The 21143-nt window shown below is 50.1% G+C and overlaps 2 protein-coding genes across 8 annotated transcripts in view; one reads left to right on the top strand and one right to left on the bottom strand.

Annotated features, from left to right (window-relative positions):
• Positions 1-5519, top strand: part of herc1 (HECT and RLD domain containing E3 ubiquitin protein ligase family member 1) — a 49194-nt gene extending 43675 nt beyond the window's left edge. For all 7 annotated transcript variants that reach the window (XM_070960477.1, XM_070960736.1, XM_070960563.1 and 4 more), the window contains exons 76-79: positions 1018-1270; positions 3196-3348; positions 4095-4400; positions 4822-5519. In XM_070960477.1, coding sequence (XP_070816578.1) covers positions 1018-1270; positions 3196-3348; positions 4095-4400; positions 4822-5007 — 898 coding nt within the window. In that variant the 3' untranslated portion in view covers positions 5008-5519. The remainder of the gene's footprint in view (positions 1-1017; positions 1271-3195; positions 3349-4094; positions 4401-4821) is intronic.
• Positions 5288-20112, bottom strand: LOC139330079 (circadian-associated transcriptional repressor-like). Its single transcript, XM_070960848.1, has 6 exons — positions 19751-20112; positions 17650-18097; positions 15810-15885; positions 13183-13261; positions 8638-8752; positions 5288-7397 (listed from the first exon to the last, which is right to left on the bottom strand). Exons 2-6 carry the CDS (start codon positions 18055-18057, stop codon positions 7017-7019), a joined length of 1059 nt encoding a protein of 352 aa, XP_070816949.1. The 5' UTR covers positions 18058-18097; positions 19751-20112; the 3' UTR covers positions 5288-7016.
• Positions 20113-21143: the final 1031 nt, after the last annotated feature.

Raw genomic sequence — 21143 nt, 5'->3', positions numbered from 1 at the left:
CAATCGACACGGTGTATATAAAAAAGAGTACATGTGAGGTATTATACCCGGAGAAACTGGACATAAACTTTGAAAGATTCGGGGACAAACATATTTATAGGATAATGCTGATTGCATCAAAAAACAATGGATGAAGAATGAGGTAGCTAAGGTTGAGGACTGGGTTGAGCTAATACACAATGTATATGTGATGGAGAAGCTAGCTTTTTCTACTGGATAGAAAAACATAAAACCAATTAGGTCAGATTTTATCTGAGATGTACATTGTGGAAAAAAACCCTAGTTCATAGCGACAGAAGTTGGAATGTTTTGTTTCTTTTTCTTTTCTTTTACTATATTTGCTACACTGTAACAGTAAAGTTCTGTTAGTTAAACTGGTCAGAATACACAGTAGAATGTAAGTAACCACTGTGTACTGGGCATGATTTTATTTATGTACATGGAAAGGTACGGCCATCTTTATTTTGATTTAAAGTAAAAGACTGAGGAATTTGTTTTTTTTTGAGTGTCATGTTTGATTTAGAGAAACGGCTTCATGATGAAGGAAATCCCAACGTAAAGTCACTCAGAGGCAGGAATAAAGTCTCTGATAGTGAAGGCCTGCACTCAGACCAGGTCACCTACAGATCTGAATCCTCGGTGAAAATAATGTTGGATCAGTGTGATTTTCGAAGGTGACGCTGATCAGTGCTGATGGTTTGATTCATGCCTTCACTCTGATGCTCACTGAGGAAACACACAGCGCTCTTCTTCTTCGTTTTCATGACACACATAAATAACTGGATTTAAATGTGAACGTACTGAATTGTGTGGCGTCTGGTTGAAGCCCTGCAGCTTCTGTCATCTCACAGATCCAAAAAGTCAAAAAAATCCTCCATCTGTAGAAAATGTCCCTTTCATCTGGCTCCCCCCTCTCGCGCCTCCCTCCACCTCCATGGCGGACGGCGTCTCCTGCTCGGTCGTCAGCCGACCTGACGCCATCGGTGTGTCGCCTCTAACCGTCGTGTCTCTGCGTAGGTTCCTCCTGAACCCGTCGGCGTGCCTGGACGAGCACATGCTCCAGTTCAAGTTCCTGGGCATCCTGATGGGCGTGGCCATCCGCACCAAGAAGCCCCTGGACCTGCATCTGGCCCCCCTGGTGTGGAAACAGCTGTGCTGCATCCCCCTGCTGCTGGAGGACCTGGAGGAGGTGGACCTCCTGTATGTGCAGACGCTCAAAAGCATTCTTCACATTGAAGACAGCGGCATCACCGAGGACAATTTCCATGAGGTGGGACTGATTTGATTTGGTGTGACGTTGCTGTTTTTGGGTTGATGTGACAGAATCATGTGATTTTCTGCTTTATATCACGATGCAAACTGCATCAGCTGCAGCAACGTTTTGTTGTTGCTGTTTCATGAGTGAATGTTGGCAGCCATGTCACCCCTGAAGCTCTGATTGGTCGAGCAAACAGCAGACCCTGTTCAGAGGTCTGACCCACAGCACGCGTTGATGTCGATGCAAGAAACACATCGAAATCCAGCATTAATATAAAGAGCACAGCCGAGGAGTCGCTGAGGCCGATGTGTCAGCCGATATTTAGCAGATTCATCGATCAATAACGATAATCTGATCACAGAAACTCTGGAGATGATTAGAAACCAGAGAGCACTGACTCATTTATTTACTTTACTCTTCATTTTTTAACAACCTTTTCTGCTTTCAGGGATCTTAAATGTGTTTGTTTACTCCTGAACTTCCTGTAGTCTCTGATCTGAATCTAATCTGAGCTAAAAATGTCTCCTGTATTAGAAATATGGCGCAAAGGAAAAGTCACAGCGGCGGCTCGATTTACGGCGGCAAAGGTGGAAAAGCCTTTATTGTATGTCAGAAGTGAATAAGCGTCGTTCCTCATCCTCGAAGGCCGAGCAGTAAATATCAGCTGCACGCGGCCGCCGCCCTCCGCGTCCTCGCCAGCTGCTGATCAGAGCGTCATCACGCTGTAGTCGAGCTTCCAGCAGCAGCAGAGCGGCTCACAGGTGACTCATCGTTGTTTTGACGGCGTGGGCAGCCTGTTTGCTTCTCCTCCGCCATCAGAATCACACGCACGCCGCTTTAAAGATGATAAGCAGGCAGCTCGGCTTTATCCCCGCAGAGACTCAGCCGTCACAGAGCAAACTCCAAATGATGTCACACGCCGCGACCTCGCCGCGCCCAGCGAGCGCTAAGGGGAGCCAGCAGCGAGCGCGGTGTGACTTTTCGGAGCGTAATCCTGTTTACAGCCAGCAGACTCCAACATTAACCGAGCAAACGCTGCCGAGTCTGCGTCGGCATTCCAGAGAGCAGCGACAGCGATGTGGCTGACAGCAGCTCCAGCTTTGTCAAAGCCCCGCTGGGGGACACAGTGTCCCCGTCCCAGCGCACAGACCCCTCCCACCACGCCCCAGCCCACAGGCGCTGGCCCTCACACAAGCCCTCGGCTGTAAAGCCCCGGCCTGCGGGGGTGCCAGCCCCGCTGTCGATGCAGCACATCCTGCCCGGCCGAGCCTTGGCCCCGCTCCCGGCCGAGCAGAGGGGGGAGGGGCTCCGTCAGCCGGGCCGAGGGAGAAGGGGAGGGGGCCGCATCTGCTGCTCTGGCAGGAGAGGAGAGACAGGACCTCCTTGTCCGGCTTGAATTCTGCCAGACGAGCTGTCAAATGTCTCACCGTGATCTCAGAAATGCTCGCCGCCTTCCGAGCCGGCGCACACATGAACACATCATTTTCAGCCTCTGTAACCGACGGGTTCGTCGTTATTCACTGAGTTTTTACAGACGCAGCCGGTGCTCATCAAAGAGCGCTGACCTGCAGGAGGACGCTCGGCCGATAGCTGCTCATTCCACCTTCATCTGTCAGCAACAGCAGACGTCGCGACAGAAGTGACAGACAGACGGACAGACAGACATGTCAGCTTGACCAGTCACGTGACTTTATTTAAAGGGTTTCTTCTTCGGTGTTTCTCACCAGTCAATCAAACACATTTACTTCATTTCTGTCCTCATCAAACAAATCTGATCTTTGAATATTTGAAATCATTTACGTTTCATCTTCTTCTTCTTCTCCTTTGTGCAAGTAGAGCTGCGTTTAAATCACCGCCACGACGTCCCATCAGGCGTCGTCTTCTCTGTGGAAGCAAAACGTGACGTCCTCCTGGTTCTTCTGTGTGTCTGTCTGCAGATGATTCCTCTGGATTCGTTTGTCGGGCAGAGCGCAGATGGAAAGATGGTGCCCATCATCCCGGGAGGAAACAGCATCCCTCTCACCTTCTCCAACAGGAAGGAGTACGTGGAGCGCGCCATCGAGTACCGGCTGCACGAAATCGATCGACAGGTACGCAAAACTGATCTGAACCTGCGTTTCATGGCTGCTTTTAAACGGTGACTCCTTGTCGAGCTGCTCTTCAGCCTCACGGCTTCGCCTCAGGTCAGTGTTTTCCAGTTCAGCACAGCAGGATGAGTCTGATTTATCTCCACGACAGTCATTTCACGAGGGAACAGTTTGACCTCGAGGTCCGTTCAGCTGTGGAGCTTTGTGCCATCAGTAGGATGCAGACGCTCATTTTCCAGTGAGAGCGTCCAGTTTGTCTCCTTCACCTTCATCAGAGCAGCAGCTGCTTAAAGCTCTCAACAGTCACATTTTAAAACCTGCTGACTGAACATTAGAGCTGGTCCATCAACCGATCAACAGAAAATCAGTCAAATATTCAAAAGCTTCTCAGATCCTTCGTCTTAATTGCGACGTAGGAAATTGAGCATCTTTGAATTTTGAAGGCACATTTGAAGAAATGAAAGAAAATCTATTATATATCCAACATCCAGCCCATCAGTCCTTCATGTTTTCACTTTCTCATAATGTTATCAGTGTGAACATGTAGGCACTGACCTGGAGGACGTCTCTGAGTCCAGGTGGACGTCTTGTTCCAGGTCATAATCTGTAAACTAGAATTAGAAGAAGTCAGTTGCAGCCCTGATGAGGACTGTGGATCATTCAGGAGAACAGGGACGCTGCAGCTTCAGTGTGTCAGAGACGGACGTCTCAGAGCGAACCTAAAGCCTGTCCCTCTGTGCGGCTCTCAGGTGGCGGCGGTGCGTGAGGGCATGTCGTGGATCGTGCCGGTGCCGCTGCTGTCCCTGCTGACGGCCAAGCAGCTGGAGCAGATGGTGTGCGGCATGCCGGAGATCTGCTGCGACGTGCTGAAGAAGGTGGTGCGCTACAGGGAGGTGGACGAGCAGCACGCCCTGGTTCAGTGGTTCTGGCAGACTCTGGAGGAGTTCTCCAACGAGGAGCGAGTCCTCTTCATGCGCTTCGTCTCCGGCCGCTCCAGGCTGCCCGCCAACACGGCCGACATCTCGCAGAGGTTTCAGATCATGAAGGTCGACAGGGTGAGTGAATCCGTGCTGCCGCTTCGAGCGCGTTTTACAGTCTGCAGCTTCTCTGCAGCGGCGTCCATGTTTGAAGCGTCGAAGCTGATTGGCTGGTCTCCAGGTGATTGTTGTCGTCTCTCTGTCCTCCTCTGGAGACATAGTCTCTAAGTGAAGACAGCATGTTTCTCATTGGACGTTATTCACTGGAATCAGACAGCATCAGAAACAGGAAGCAGAAACCAGAAGCTGACCAATCACAGCGCAGTTCCTCAGCTGCTGTAGCGCCGACATGCTAACACACAACAACGAGTCCCCTTTAAGATCAGCCATCGGGCTCGGCGAGAGGTCGAGCCCGATGGCTGATCAGATGAGACGATTGATCTGATTGGACGAGCAGAATGATGATTTGAGCTTAAGCGAGTTTGTGTTTCCTCCGCAGCCGTACGACAGCCTCCCCACCTCTCAGACGTGCTTCTTCCAGCTGCGCCTGCCTCCGTACTCCAGCCAGGCCGTCATGGCGGAGCGGCTGCGCTACGCCATCAACAACTGCCGCTCCATCGACATGGACAACTACATGCTGTCCCGCAACGTCGACAACGCCGAGGGCTCCGACACGGACTACTGACGCGGGCGGTGTCGCACACGCACACACCAGTAAATGAACTGTTAAGTCCCAGAAAGCTCCGGACATGAACTGTCTCACACACACACACACACACACACACACGCTTCATCACTGCACCGCTCGCAGGAAACTCCTGAGCAGAAAGGCCACTTTTTAAACTCATTTTATGTCCTTTCAGACCTTCAGCACAGGTTTCATTTCTCTTCGTGGTTTATTAGCAGTTTTTAACGACACAAATCCACACGAGAAGTGCATTTAGTGTTTTTTTTTTTTTTTTTTTGTCATTACTCCACATCCCATTTTCAGGGTTTCTGCATGGAGGTACGTACATTTGTTTGGAAATGTGTATAGAATATTCGAGCCCGTGGTGGAGAAGAGAGAATATTGTACATTGTGTAAAATGCTTCATTAGGAAAATGTTTTGCATTATATCCATATTTATTGTTTTCATTGCCGATGCCGAGTTTCCCAAAGCGTACAAAAAACAAAAACAATAAATGCTGCATAATTGAGTTGTTGTTGTTCTGCTGGAAGAAAGAGACAAACGTTTCCTCTCAGAAAGCATCACATTTATTTCAGAAGTAAAAAACATCACCAAGGCCATCTTTGAGGGGGGGTGAATAAAAACTGTACAGAGGAAACGTCAGCAGGTCCGAGCCGTTGATTCTCAGTCCCGGTCAACACTCACTCACTGGAAGTTAATGGTCGCCGTTTCCCTTTTTCTAAACATCAGAGCAGATTCGCACCAACGCGGCAGCCGGTCAGCGAACGCAGCGTCAGTCCTCACTTTGTCAACACGAGGCGTTCAGGTACTCTACAGGTCACGGTAGAAATACGCTTCCTGTGTAAAACAAGTCGATCATGAGACTGAAAAACGCTCCGACTGATAGAAACACGCCTCGACATGTAAGTCTGTCCCGTTAACGTCCATCCGGCATCCGAACTGCTGCACATCTGACCTTTAACAAGTCCTTTAATTGGAGGACTAGAGCGACGCGCTAACAGCTAACAGGCAGCGTCTGACTGCGGCTCGCTGCTGATTTTAAACATTTTCAGTTTGGAGTAAAACGTCTCGGCTCTGGTTTTTATTCCTCCCGTCGTCGCAGGCGGTGAAGCGATCTCTCAGTAACTGTCAGGGACGACAAACCCAAACTGGCGTCCTCCACAGTCTCGCTATGCTTCCCGTCGCTGAGCCGACCGTGGCGCAGGTTCGGGGCCGCGAGGCGACCAGTAACTCTCTCATGAGTATTGCTTTTAAGTCATCTGAGCTCATCTTCAAACTGTGCAGGACGTGTCTCTGAACGTCCTCTGGGACGCGCGTGATCGTTCTGCGTCCAAACAAAAATGAAGATGTCCGCAGGCACTGTCACCATAACAGATCTGCTGTTACTGAGCGTGCGGCGTCCGAGCCGTCGATCACATCGATCCGCTCGGGTCGTTCCTCCTTTTAAAGGTCCTCTGAACAAACACACAGAGGTTACAGCGAAGCTTCAGAATCTGTCCTGACGTTTGACTTCAGGCTGATCGTAATGAGAGACACGCTTTGGGTTCACGGTGTCTTTAAATTGTGGGACAATGTCCTCGATCGTTCTGTGATCTCGGTTTTGTCCTGAACTTTGCTGTGTGTGTCTGAGCTGTGTGGTGTCAGCGTGAGGTAGAGGAGTCACACAGAGCTGAAGAGAAGCAGATCAAACCAGGTAACAGTCCAAGCGTTCAGCTGTCAGCGCGACGTCTTCATTCGTCCACGTCCTCAGAGGAGCTCAGGTTCCCGCTCGCGTCTCAGTCTGCCAACATTTAACCTTTGAACTCAGCACGAGATGAAAGTCAAGCAGCAGTGAAAAGTGGCGTTTCCTGGCACGCTGTGAAGTCTTTCTCATCACGTTTGAACTGCACGTCGACTGGAGGTTTAAAAAAGATGGAGAAGACTTTGAAACATGCTTTTTTTTAAGGCCTCTTAGTATCTTCAGGAAGCCGCGTGGAGTCTCAGATCGGCGCCCGGCCGTCCTCAGCTAGGACAGCCAGCCTCCGTCCCTCACGGTCCTCGGAGCGATGATGCTCTCCTTCGCCTGCAGGAGTCGCTCCAGGCACGGCGAGCTGATCTTGAAGGGCAGCGGCCCCCGGCAGGGACGAGGGTCGGCGCCGAGGCGGCGCAGGGGCCCCACGTGGAGGTCGGTGCTGGAGGAGACTGCGTTGTCCTGGGTGACTTCCTGCCTGCGGCGTGCGGGCGGAGGGGAGGCGGCGGCGCGCTGGCTGTGCACAGACTCTGGAGTTTTCAGGGAGCAGATGGGCGACGTGTGGAGCCACTTGAGGTGGGTGGAGGAGTAGGAGGCCACGGGGGCCGGCTCCACGTCTGAGGAGCAGAGAGGGGAGGAGGCACCGCCGTGACGCAGCTGCAGAGGAAACGAGAGGACAAGTTCAGCATCACAACACAATCCACCAATCAGCTGCGGGGACACGCTGACGCCACCTGCACGAGTCGACGACGAATGAACCCCGGAAACAAAATGTACGGAACTGACGTCACCGCTAGGACGACAGGTGAGACTCAATCAGGACAAGATGGCCGCTGACGGACAAACAATCGAAGCATAAACAGGACGAGCGCCTCGGTCCTTCAGCTCTACCGCTGTCCCACAATGCATTGCACAAAGGAAACGGAGGAGCTGCTCTGCTGCTCCACAGAAAAAAACACTGTCGCCTGTCTGATGTCACTTCCTGTTTGTACAAATATACAAAGTGTCAGTTTCTGGTGATGAATGGTGCGTTCATGTGGTGTCAGAATAATTGGAAAAATGAGTTCACCTGAACGCCCCTGAAGTCCAACAACACCTCGCAAAGTCTGTCTGTGTACTGTACTGTGTACTATAGTATGTACTGCAGTATGACCAGGAGTATGTAGTACAGTGTGTACTGCAGTCTGCACTATAGTAACTACTGTAGTGTTTACTGTCGTATATACTACGCTGTGTACTGCAGTTTGTACTGTGGTGAGAGCAGTACAACAGGATTGTGGTACTGTGTACTGCAGTGTGTAGTACAGTGTGTACTGCAGTGTGTACTGCAGTACTGCGTTTCGGCTGTGGAAACACGTCTGAGCTGATCGATCTGAGAACTGTTCTGTTGTTTCTGGTGACGTCTGAGTCCAGCGGGACATTTTTAGCCCAAACAGTGAAACTGAGAGCGGCAGAAATCTGACTCCAGAGCAGCAGGAGTCATCGGTTTGTTCTCTGAATCTCTCTCCATCCTCAGTTAACTCCGCTCTGGCGGATTTATTCATCGGCAGTCGACACATTCTTGTGCGCGTGGCGGCGGCGGTTTTCCCCTCATTATCTGACCTCGACTCGTCTTATGAAACGAGCCCGCTGGAAACCGTTAACAGTAAAAATACATTAATACCCTCACGGCGTCTTCCAGGAGTCTGTTACATAACCTGACTCTCTTCTCAGCATCAGACACACGTTACTCAGAACAGAGTGTCCCTGAACGCAGCACTGTCTCACCTTTTATTTATGTCTTCTTTCTGTTTCACTGTTGATTGATTCACTCGTTCGTCTATAAGACGTCAGAGTAGGAGTACATACAGACTCGTGCAGGCAGCAGGTGCTGCCGCGTACCTGACCACATATTTACCTTCTGCTTCTTAGCCGGGCAGCCGTGGTCCGTCCGGCTCGGACCGGCTTTGATATGAGGGAACCAGCTCCGAAGCATTTCCTCTATTTTCAGCACGATGCTCAGGAAGCGTCCGCTGGAAGAGACAGAGGAAAACAGCGGTTGAGGAAGTACTCGGATACTCTGTCACACTCCTGCAGGTGGAGGTGACGTCTCAGGTAGTTTATCACAGGACAAAAACCCTCGTTTCTGACGCAGGTGAGGCTGACGGACGCGCGCGCTGAAGTATTACTGCGGTGGAGCAGGAGTACAAAGTACAGTACTCGAGTAAATGTACTCAGTTACTTTGGAGCTGACAGGACGAGGTGAAGTCATGTGATTCTTGGGCCTGAACGTGACGCAGATTCCAGTCAGACGCCTGCAGCTCGGATGGCTCAGGGACGTCTCGCCAATGGCCGTTACATAAGCCTCATAAAGCCTCTGCCAGCACGGCGGGCGCTGTGGCTCCGTCTGATTGGTGGACAACATGAAACAGCACAAAGGCTGAATAAATAAAAAGTCCTGAGGGGGGGTGAGTGGGGGGGAGGGATGGGCTGGGGTGGGGGGTCTGACCGTTCCTGCATTCCTCCCCGTCTGTGTGATGCTATCTGAGCGTCGCATACGAGCATCACATGACACGAGCACAGGAACGACAAGTAGAGCATGTTCAGGTCCACATGAGAAATGTGACCGCACACACACACACACACACACACACACACACACACACACACACACACACACACACACACACACACACACACACACACACACACACACACACAGTGCAGCCCACACGTGGCAGCGGGGGGGGGGCGGGCCCTCGTTCCATTCACAGGCTATAAATAGAGCAGTAAGCCCTGGAGCAGCCAAAGAGGCCCCGCCCACCGCTCACAGCCATGAGGTGGGGTTATAAAACACACACACACACACACACACACACACAGATAAGCGCCGGCTTTATTTCGGGCTGCAGCTCATGATAATGTTCATCTGTGAGTAATCTGCCAATCATTTTCTCCATGAATCGTTCAGCAGAAAGTAACTAAGTACATTTACTCAAGTACTGTACTTAAGTACAAATGTGAGGTACTTCTACTTTGAGTTTTTCCATTTTATGCAACTTTACACTCCTCCTCTTCATCTCAGAGGCAAACGTACTTTTCACTTCACTACCTTCACATGGCAGCTTTAGTTACTTCCTGTCCAGTGAAAAGCTCGTATCTCCAGCTGTGCTGAGCTGAAGGATGAAGAGTTTTCATGTCTTCTTCAGCTCAGTAAACTCTTTAAAAGCCTCTTGGATCAGCTGAAAATGCTGAACGACGTCACTCAGAGCATCTGAAAAGTCACGAAAATGAGTTAGCGACGCTGCTCCGCAACAGGATACGAAGTCTTTCAGCTGATTGGTCGGCCTCGTTTTCAAACACAGGAAGCGGTTTTCAGTTCCAGACAGACAACATTTAGCATTTAGCAGCTAAAGAGCCAGATGTTCCCATCCGGAGGCAGAGGAGACCAAAATAGAGCTAAAAGAGCGAGAGGAGCGACTCGTCAGGCGACTTTAGATGAACGTCACTGCTGGACGCCATTAGAACTCTTAACGGTGATGAGAAACGTTAAAGCTCACAAACGTCCCTCCACTAAAATAAATCTGTCCGAGTGGCAGAGCAGCTGATGTGTTGTTAGCGTTTCCGTCTCCTCTCACACTCAGACGGTCAGAAAAATCCGGCCTGAACGAGCGCAGCTGACGTTTCTCCACTTCACTGCTGTAAATAATCTCGGCTAACTTGGACTTTTATGGCGTGTGACTGCCAGCGTCGCTGGATTTGCTGCCGTGTTCTGCGGCCTGCGTCGAGGTCCTCCAGCAATTTATTCTGCCAAATGGGAAACGCTGACGCCTGAAAAAACATCCAGCTTGTTCTGGTGGTGGATGTCTGGAATGTTCCCCCACGCCGCGGGACCGCGGGCTGCTGGATCTGACGTTACCGGGACGATGTGAAGCCACCTACGCTGCAGCGCTCCATGTGTGGTCCGGCTCAGCGGTCAGCACAGACCTGCGTTCTGCTGTTTGGCTGTTCAGTACAGTGGAAATGATCAGTGTGAGCTCTGTTACTGTTACAGGAAACAGATCCGCGGCTTCGCGACGCAGGAAGCACTTTCGTTCTGTTTGATGGAAGATTAAAGGTCTCAGTGTGCTTCAACAGAACCACCGTCGGCTCGTCTGACACCAGCGGAGACCCTCTCTGAAACAGCAGCTTCTGTACCTTTCTGAGCCGGCGGGACGCAGCCGGGAGGAGGCTCCCGCCTTCCAGCGTGGCCAATCACAGCGCACAGAACGGCTTTCGCCTTTTGAGGCGGTCTGACCGGCTTCTGTTGCAGTGGTTTAGTGATCGCTCCAGGTGTGTCGGTACACTGTGACATCACTGCTGGCTGTGGTTACCGCGGAAACGGATACTCTTTAAAGGAGCAGTCTGACAAATACGAACGATGTCGACTTCTTGTTTTCAGTGGATTGATGAAGTATCTGAACTCCTCTCTGCATGCGCTGCTCGTTTCGAACCAGGTTTCATTTACAACCAGCCGCCAGCTAGCTTAGCTTAGCTTAGCACAATGACTTGAAACAAGGGGAAACAGCTAGCCTGGCCCTGTCCCACAGTTAAAAATCCAGCTAACAGCAGTTCAAACACTCACTAACTGAAACGTTTCAGCTTGTTTGTTTCACTCGTACAAAAACTTAAATATAAAAACAAGAATTTGACCATTTTATGGAAGTTTTCCAGGAAGTTTCTGCTCAGAGCTCGTCTTTACTCTGATTTTGCAGCTTTAGAGCTGCTGTCAGACAGATTCAAGCCAGCTGTGTCCCCGTGTCCAGCCGTGCTAAGCTAACCAGATGTTAGCATTCTCCTGTCTGTCTGTCTAACGCGAAGCTTTCAAACTTCTTCGGTCGAGCTGCTGAAACACTTCAGACTGCAGCCGCGATCATCGCTGCGGCCTCCTGTTAGCGTCATCAGCTGCTTCTGCTCTTTAACCACGAGAGAACGGTTCTGTTTTTCTATCCTGATAAACTGAATCTCTTTGGATATCGAACAAAGCGAAATCAGACGTCGGACCTCACACATTCAAACATGCTGCCGTCAGTCAGTCAGTTTGACCCACAGACGAACATTTCACTGAATCTGTCGTCATGAAGGCGACTCTTCGGCATCGTCTTCACGCTGCAGCGAGGAGACACGAAGCTCCAGCTTTCCTCTTTAAGTCACGGCTGCTGAGAGAACATCTGAACGGTTTCCTCCGTCTGGCGCTCACGTCGTCGATCAACTAACTGCCAGCAATAAAGTTTCATTTGAACCTCAAACACCCACAAAGAAGTTATTCTTTAAAACTCTGGAATAGTTGTGAAGTACTGATTTCTGTATCAGCCTCATAGAAACACGTTTGATCCTTTATAGAAATGAAAGAGTTCTGTTTAAGAGTCGCGACCTTTGACCTTCACAGAGCTCAAAGTAACTCCCTGCCGTTCGCTTCAATCCGCAGTGAACGGTGAAGCGCGTCTGCTCCGTCCTGATAGAGTCAGGTGAGCCGTAAATCACAGAAAAGTGGACCAAATGACCTTCAGATGTTTTCCTGTGATTGTCAAACAAACTCGGCGCGGCTCGCCGTCCGTCCGCGGCGGACAAACTCCGCCCGTCTGGCTTCAAACGAGCGTCGACGGCGGCCAGCTGGAGCCTGTTTGAAGTCGTTCTTCATGTGTGTGACGTGACTGCAGGTCGTTCAGAGTGCAGGAAGAGCGCGTGACGCAGGGAGGAAGAAATACGCTCGTCCCTTCAGCGAGTCGCTTACATTAAAGTCATTTATGTCAGAGTCAAAGAAAACGGCTTCAGTCTGAGAGATGAGCGTTTTGTTTTTCACAATCCAGACCGGATGAACACCAGTGCGACACTTCTCAATGATGAGAAACTGTATTTTATTTTGTCAACGACAGATCGATGAGTTTTGGCTCATCGCCGTCAGTCTGATGTTTCCACGTCAAACGTCAGGACGGAGACGAGCACGAATCAGATAAACGACTGAAAAAACGTGAAATTCACTCCAGTAAAAAAAGTGCCCGAAGTGTTTCGGACGGACCACGTCAGAGCGGCGGCCATGTTTGAAACGCTGACTTCTTCACAGAATATTATGTTGGTACGCCATGCTTGTTCGTAAGCGTCGTTCCTGTTCCCAGAGCACACTTCCTCATTTGAAGATGAAGACGATTTGTTCGTCCTCACCCTTTCAGCCAATGGGAGGGACGGATTTGTTTGACTTCGGGCTCTGACAGATAAAGTTTTGTTTGACTTTGATGGATCAGGTTCCGGTGGAGGGACGACTCGTGCAGCTCGTTATCTTTAACCAGCTGCACCCTGTCGGATGGAGCGCCGCCGCCGCTGCCGCCATCCGTCTCCTCTGTGAGACGCTGACCATTCAGCCTCTGATGGCTGAGACTGCAGACAAACACACAAAGAGGAAGGAGGAGGACTGTTACGTATTTACCCCATGTGTGGATTCTGAAGGACCCCCATTATTCTCTGGATGCGGTCCATCGCGACGCTCTCCTGAAAACTGCTGAGACCTGCAGGACAACAGAGAGAGAGATGTGCTGTGAGGCGAGGCGGCGCCAGAATACGACCACGTTTCCCATCATGACGGCAGATGTGTTTCCTGACGCCTCGATGACGCCGGACCACAAACGACCGCTCAGAGCGGCGCATCATTAACGGCAAACCTCCGGCGTGGAGTCGCTTCACCGCAGCGCTGACTGTGCACAGCGACCAGGTGTGATGTCACCCGGAGGACAACCGCAGGCGTCACCTTCAGGAACACCTGTGACCGCTCCAACAGCTTTTTATATTTATACTCAAAGTCCACTTGTTTGCTTTTTGTCCGTTCAGCTGTCACGCAGCGTAAGAGGGATAAGAGCCGTCAAAAGAGGCCGAAAAAGACGTTTTAACAAAACACACAGGTCTGAACCATTTTAGGTCCACAAGAGGGAAAAGCAGAAAACTTCTGTATTATCTCAACATAAAAATACCAAAACGTTACAAAATAAACGAAATAACGTGACGTTGAATTATTGGCTCAGATCAGTTTGACCTACAGCTAATTTTCAGTCAATCAAAGTGACGTCAGAGTTTCCAGTCGAGTCCTAGAGGACAAACGGGACAGACTGTGGTCACATGTTGTCTTCATGGACTCGATTATCTCCATGACTTTGTGTCCAAGTGACTGACGGAGACACGAAAGGAGTTCTGAAAACACGACAAACCAAAACCATCTTGGTCTTTTCGCTGTTCCAGTCATCACCTCTGACTCTGGATTGGTTGAAATAAACTCTTAATTCAGCGAATCAGGAGAGAAGGCGGATGCTGCTTTTTTTTTTCCAAAAATGAATTTTCACAATCGAACGTTTGGATTTTTCGTGTAGAAGTTTTAATTGAGAATATCGTCGAGTCATCAGTCACACGACGAAAACTGAAACGAGCAAACTCAACACACGCTCGACGCTCATGAGCTGTGGCTGAAAGCTGAAGACAAAAAGCTTGTAAGTGGCCTTTGAGTAACCGTCGTCCAAAACGCATCTGCGACCTGAAGGTCAGATCGGGCTCGTTCCATTTCGGTGAGCATTTAATGGTCAGCTGATCGTTGACGGGACGCGTCCCTTCGTCTCTTCTGCTTCCAGCTCTGGTGTTTGGCACGGTGGCGATGGCGTGCAGGAAGCAGCGACCCGCCGCTCTTCAGCTCGTATCTCACCTGCTCTACGAGGACGCAGCGTCTCTGATCCCGTCTTTCATCTCTGAGGCACTTTGAAGGACGTCAAATGACTCGTGAGGCCTTTCATCCTCTGAGCTGCTGTAACGTTCGCTGCGCTCCGTCTTTTATCAGACGTTCTGCTTTAAGTATTTCCACATGAACTCGTGCTAATTGAGAAAAGAACATTTTTTGAATCACTCAGTGAATCAAAGGAACAAACCAGCTTTTTTAGACCCTCAGCTCGTTTTCTACGGAGTGCTGTATTTAGTCAGTCTGCCTGGCAGCTGCTTCTGTTCGATATACCTCAGGAAATGTTTTCCTGGACACGAAGTGACGAGACTTTGAGACAAATGTCTCATCTTTTCATTTACGGTCGCTGACCTAACGTAAACAGCCGCTGTAGCAGCACGTTGATTAGCGAGAAGAGACGTCGTTTAATCAGCAGATTTAAACTATTAGCTGTTACAGGACATTAAGTTCGAGGTCGTCTTGTCACCTGAATTACATCAGTGACCTGTGAACATCACGCCGCCTGTGATCGTCAGTCAGACTCGACTCCGTGCTAACGTTAGCACGCTAACATTTAGAATTAGCATGTGCACATGTACAGTACGTATAACACTCAGCAGAGGAACCTGACTTTCTGTGGACAGTGTTACTCTGATATGGTTAGCCTAGCTTAGCATCAAAGCTGTGAGCAACAGCCAGCATAGCTCTGTCCAAAGTCCTCCTGTCTTCACCTCTGAAGCTCGTTTAATGTGCACATAAACGGGGATATAAAGCAGTCAGTGGAGCGTTTATGGAGTCATATGCTGTTGTTGTTTCTCGGTGAACAGCTGGACGCGGTGACTTCCTGTAGTTTGTCAGGGACTCACAGAGCTGCTGAGTGGACCAATAAACCGCGACTCATCATCAGCTGCAGAACATAAAACACTTCAGTTTGATTAAACAAACGAGATAAAGCCAGGCTAGCTGTTTCCCCCTGCTTCCAGTCTTGATGCTGAGCTAAGCTAAGCTAACCACATCGTGACTCACACATGAGAGTGAGGGATCGTCTCATCTCCTTGCCAGATGGTTGTTCAGTAGATCAGCAGTGAGCGGCAGACGCCTGCTGTCGCTGCGGGACATCAGAGTCTGCATCACATTTCCTGCTAATCCATCCAATAGCTGACGAGATGCTCAGTCCGGACCAAAGTCCTGACTGGCTGGCAGATTCACATGCTGTCTGACGGCCTGATTCAGGAGGACATCCAGTGAAACGCCTTCATAATCACCCGCTGCGTCATCGAGCGTCTATCTTTAGCATGTGACCTGTCCATGAACACACCTGCCTGCAGGAGGAGACGGTCAAAGCTGGATTAAACACTTACGTTCAGAGTACCTGCCGGATCTCAGGCCCCGCAGGATGGCCGACAGCGGCGGGACGTAGCACTGCAGCTCCGTGCACTGTGTGGGACAGACAACCCAGTTAGCATCCATGCTATCACTGCTACACCATGCAAAGAGCTTTCTGACGGCCTCCTCAGTGTCCGTCCACAGTTTCCTAAAACTCAACACACACATGCACGAGTTACATAACCAGCCCGACCTCGGCTGATTTAATGAGCTGTGTGTGTGTGTGTGTGTGTGTGTGTGTGTGTGTGTGTGTGTGTGTGTGTGTGTGTGTGTGTGTGTGTGTGTGTGTGTGTGTGTGTGTGTGTGTGTGTGTGTGTGTGTGTGTGCGTGGCCTCCAGCCAGCAGTGTGTATCGCTGCACATGATTTACAGCTTATCAGAATTTCTTCAGTTTCTCATTTTGTCCAGAACTTATTGATCCCGGCTAAGTGGCCGAGCGTCCATTTATAACCGCTCCCATTTGCTGCCATTAGCGGCGTCTTAACACTGAAGGTAAACGTCAGTGAGAGGCCGCCATTAACAGCTGACAGGAGCTAATGGAGGAGCCGATGGCGATCGTCAGCAGCGCGCCGCTGCCTTCGTCCCCGAGCGTCACTCTGCTGACGGACACTCGAGCTCTGGCGGCGACAGGCCGCCATGAAAACTGGCACCATCAGATCCTCTTACGCTGCTGATCGATGCCTCCCTGCAGCCACTTCGTCTTCAAAGAGACGAAACCAACCTGATCCTCTCTGACACAAACTGACCTGAGAACAGCTCAGGAATATACTTCATGTTCTTCATTGATTTCTGTAAATATCTGATGCAGCAACTCGTTTCTCAGACTGAAAGATGTGGAACGCTCCAAAAACACCTGTTTGGATCATTCCACAGGTAAACAGGTGAGAGGATCATGATTGGGTATGAAAGAGGCGTCCTGGAAAGGTTCAGTCCACTTTGTGAACACATGAAGGATGAAGGAGATGAACACATGGACTCACTTCAGAAAACTGCTGTCAGTGAACACAGATTGATTATTGATGATTGATTCTGGTTTATTTCAGGCGAACGTGACCAAGTTTTCAGAATCAGGGAAGTTTGAGTGAACCGCCTCGAAGCTGCATTGCATTCTGGTCTTTTTTCTGCAGCTGGGAAACGACGACGTCTCTTCTTTGTACGATAAACTATAAGGCCAAAAGTATGTGGACACTCCTGTTCACGTATCTTTATGGACTTTGTTTCAGGACGTTTTTGGCAGATCAGCGATTGGCCGAGGCGTTCAGGTGGGATGTTTCTGCTCACATTTAGTGAGTTTAGTTTGTTTATTCGTTGGCCTAAAACAGCTGAGAATGGCGGTCTTGGTGAACTCGCCATCGTCTGTTGGAAGGAGAGACGCGTCTGTACGAATCTCTGATCTGGTTCCTGTTTCAGAGGGTAAACTGTTACTTTTGATGGACGTTGAGCAGCGACGATAAAGGTCAAAGACAGCGACTGGGCGTCTCGTTTGGTCTTTTCAACGTGACCTAATCTCCCTCCTCCTGTTCACCGCTGCTCGCCACGCTCTGCTGGAGAGCTGTTAGCAGCAGAGTGACGCTCATGGACTGTCCACATACTTTTGGCCATGTACTGCAGGTGAACGTTGATGCCAGATGGCAGATTCAGAAAGAAGCCGTCGCTCTTTGACCCTGACAGAGCGACACCACGGCTGCTTCAGATCCCTGAGACGTTTTCTGGGACTTGTTCAACGTCCACAGCAGAAATCTGAGGGTGAGACGACTTTTCCCAGGATGGAGGTTTCACACCGACCAGAACGACCCTGCGAGACAAAACCTCTCACCTTCTGCGAGAAGAGTTGGTTCTCGGTGTCTGCTGGAGGCGTTTCGCAGAGCGCGTCCAGCCCGGCGCCGTGCGCTCGCTTCCCGGTCCAGCGATGCTTCGACTCTGCAGAGAGCGTCTGCGGCGCGTAAACGGAGGTAAATCCCTGAACTGGACTGACCGCCGGGGTCTGCGGGGCGGCTGCAGAGTCAGCACTGACCCCACAGCAGCCTTCGTCTTTACAGTCACAGCGGTCGCTCCTCCTCTTCCTCCGCTGGGCCGCAGGAGCTTCCCTTAACGATGAGGTCGATGACGAAGGCGACGCTGGCGGCTCCTCCGCCCGATAAGGACTTGACGTCTTCGGGCTGTCGCAGTCGTCCTCATCGCTGGCGAGCCAGTCGATGGACGAATCCGAGTCCGAGGTCGACATGTTGGCGTTAGACCGTCAGCCAGCAGAGGGCATCACGGAGCTGCAGCACGAACAGGAAAGGTCAGCAACACTTCAGGCAAATGTATTCAAACCTGCAGAACTTTATTTAAAACTCTAGACCCTAACATTTACAAAAATGCTAACGACGTCGGTTAAATCTTAAATGTTTCGTAAAATGATGCAGTTTGCACACGTCACTCATACTTTCATCACAGAGCATGAATCAGACGGTCAGCGTGCAACCAGACGGTTTTAACAACCTGAAAGCTGCGCGAGGGGAAATAAAAGAGGGACGATTCAGACTTCAGGAAGAAATTCAGGAAGGAAATGAAGCGTTTGAAGCGTTACACAACAGGAAGACGCCGCTGGAACGTTCAGACTCATTCAAAGCCTCGAAAACACGTCGGCCCAAATAAAACCCAGTCCAGTCCTGGGACACGTCACGTCTAACACGTGATGTGATGTCATCCCACGGCTGTCTGCTCCGTCTGGACAACACTTTCAAAACAGCTGAGATCTTCATCACACATCCACCAATCAAAGGAGAGAGTCTGCAGCGATCCCGCTTCAGTCACTGAAGTCATTTTCACTGGTCTGATCTGTCAGGTGTCTTAGATTCATCTTATCTTAAAATGAATCGTCTTTAGCTTTCAGACTGATGGAGAAACACGTCTTTCACTCATTTCTGACCACAAACAAATCAGAATCAACAGGTGATGAAGGACAATAAACAGAGCATTCAGACTGCAGTCAGCATTAATCCATCCATTAATCTGAACACTGTCTACTTGATCATTTCCTCGTTTCCTGGATTAATCATTTGATTTATCAAATATCAGAAAATGGTGAAAAAGGTACATCAATATCTTGTGAAAACCAAAGCTGAAGCCGACAGCCCACAGAGGAAAGACATCCAGTTTACTGAGAGCCAGAAAACCAGCAAAGATTCACAGGAGAGCAGATTGAAGTTACTAAACTGTTTTCAAATATACGTCAAACAGATAAAAGAGCAAATAAAATGTGAAGAAATGAGAAACTTCATGGACTTTTTGGCGGTTTGAGAAGAAGCTGAAGTGAAAAGTGTTGAACTGGAGGAAATCTGACCTCAGCATTTCTGAAATCCTGCAGCTCTGCTCTGAGCGGCTGCTTTCATCCCTTTCAATTCCCAGTTTAACCAGTACACGAGGCTGGATCCTGCAGTCAGACACGCAGCGGATTAAATAACCCTCCTCTGCTTCTTCCAAATGGGCCGGTCGTCCAACATTATGTAAGAAAAAACATGCAAACACATGGACCTGTTTCAGTTCACACGCACGCACGCTGCTGATACAAGTGACCCGGCGCGCGCAGGACGCTCTTCATGCGTGTTCGCATGAGGACCTGTGTCCTGGAAACACACACCTGTCCGCGGAGATGCACCACTGTGCCGTTCAAACAAGCATCAGTAAGAAACGCCACAGTCTCCAGCAGCAGAGGACATTTTCTGCAGCCACACAAACGAACCTGAGCTGTTCCACCGCGCTGCGGAGCCGCGTTTCAAACCGCAAACATCACCTCCCAGACGGCGCTTTGGGTTTGCGCAGCAGCCTCTCACCTCCACCGCGTGCCTCATAGTAAGAATAAGAAGAAATCCTCTGAATTCAGGTGAGCTGAGAGCGCAGGAGGCGGCTGAGAGCAGCGGAGCGTCACTTACCAGAAGTGAACACTGTGTTTCCCGTCCGGCTCGGTGAGCTGAGGACGTGCGGCGGCGGTGCGTGTGTGACTGTGTGTGTATGTGTATGTGTGTGTGCGGACGCGCCGACGGACCGATGATGGAGTGAAACCGTGAACGCAGCAGACGCAGGAAGGCAGGAAGGCAGGAAGGCGGGCGTCCCATCCAGCCCGTGCAGCCTCTCCCCGGGCAACGTGTCTGCGAGGGGCGGGGCGCGGAGCTCCTCTCCGCCGGCGCGGAGCTCCTCAGCGCCCCTGGCCGGCGAACACACGCTCACAGCCGCGCAGGAAACGCTTCACACGAGTGGAAACGAGCGTGGAAAAACAAATAAAAGCACAGGAAACAAAAAGCACACACGTGATCACGCTGTGACGAAACACTGTAGCGCGTCACCACCTGTGCTCCTTCAATTAAGCTCTCCCATTGGACCAGAGTCACACTGCAGCACGTGACGTGAGACAAGGCCAATTAATGCTGCATTCAGGGACTTCCTGGAAGTGTCCCTTTATTTTTGTAATTAACACGTGATTAGAAGTGGAATATAATTATCACACAGTCAACAATAAAACATCACATCCATATTATTCAAATAACTTTAAACTGAAGTGGTTTAGACGTTACAATAAACTGAGATGAACTCTTCATTTTATTCATTTATTTTTTACCAAACCAGGGTTGTTGTTTTTTTAAATAAATAGTTCAACATTTGGGAAGTGCACTTCTTAATGTGTTGTTAATGCACGTGGTTCTCTGCAGAGCGTGTACGATTGTCTGTAAACGAGGGCAGACCAGCTGATCAACTGAGGAACGTACTCTAACGGCCATGAGAACGAGACTTAGACTTAAACTTTATTAATTAGTACACCTGGACAACCTGCCCGAGACAAGTTTAAACACTGTGACTGACAGCTCTGAAAACCATAATCAATCAATAATCCATATTTGTCAGCACTGGACTGTGTTAAACGTGGACTCTGTGACATCACTCACAGTCATTGTGAAGCTCAGCTTTTGCTCCAGGCTGTAAACGTGTTCACTCTGCAGTGAAGTTGGACATTTTAATATGAGGGTTTTTGGAGGCAGCCTCAAGTGGACATTTGAGGAACTGCAGTCTTCCATTTTGGCTTCATCGTTCAGACCCGGAGGTCAACACTTGATGGTGGGCCGCCACAGATGAATGAACCAATGGGAAGCCTTGTGGTGGTCCCGGGGCCGTCCTTGTATGACCACAGCGTGTCTGTATCCTCAGCACAAAGTCAGACATGTTTTCAGAGGGTGTGGGACTTCGTCAAGGTTGCCCCTTGTCTCCGATCCCGTTTGTGGTATTCAGACAGGATGTGAGGGTACAGCTGGGGTGAGGGGGGTCTCCAGCCTG

Source organism: Chaetodon trifascialis, chromosome 1 (genome assembly GCF_039877785.1).
Source record: "Chaetodon trifascialis isolate fChaTrf1 chromosome 1, fChaTrf1.hap1, whole genome shotgun sequence".
Lineage (NCBI taxonomy): Eukaryota > Metazoa > Chordata > Actinopteri > Chaetodontiformes > Chaetodontidae > Chaetodon > Chaetodon trifascialis.
This window is presented reverse-complemented; position numbering and strand designations above follow the sequence as displayed.

What these genes read in the sequence shown, in the direction of transcription:
- LOC139330079 (XM_070960848.1), bottom strand. Translation starts at nt 18,057, where the DNA reads ATGTCGACCTCGGACTCGGATTCGTCCATCGACTGGCTCGCCAGCGAT. An exon ending in ATCCGGCAGGTACTCTGAAC is followed by an intron (nt 13,262 to 15,809) that starts GTAAGTGTTTAA and finishes GTTGTCCTGCAG; the next exon opens with GTCTCAGCAGTTTTCAGGAG. An exon ending in GCCCGGCTAAGAAGCAGAAG is followed by an intron (nt 7,398 to 8,637) that starts GTAAATATGTGG and finishes TTTCCTCTGCAG; the next exon opens with CTGCGTCACGGCGGTGCCTC.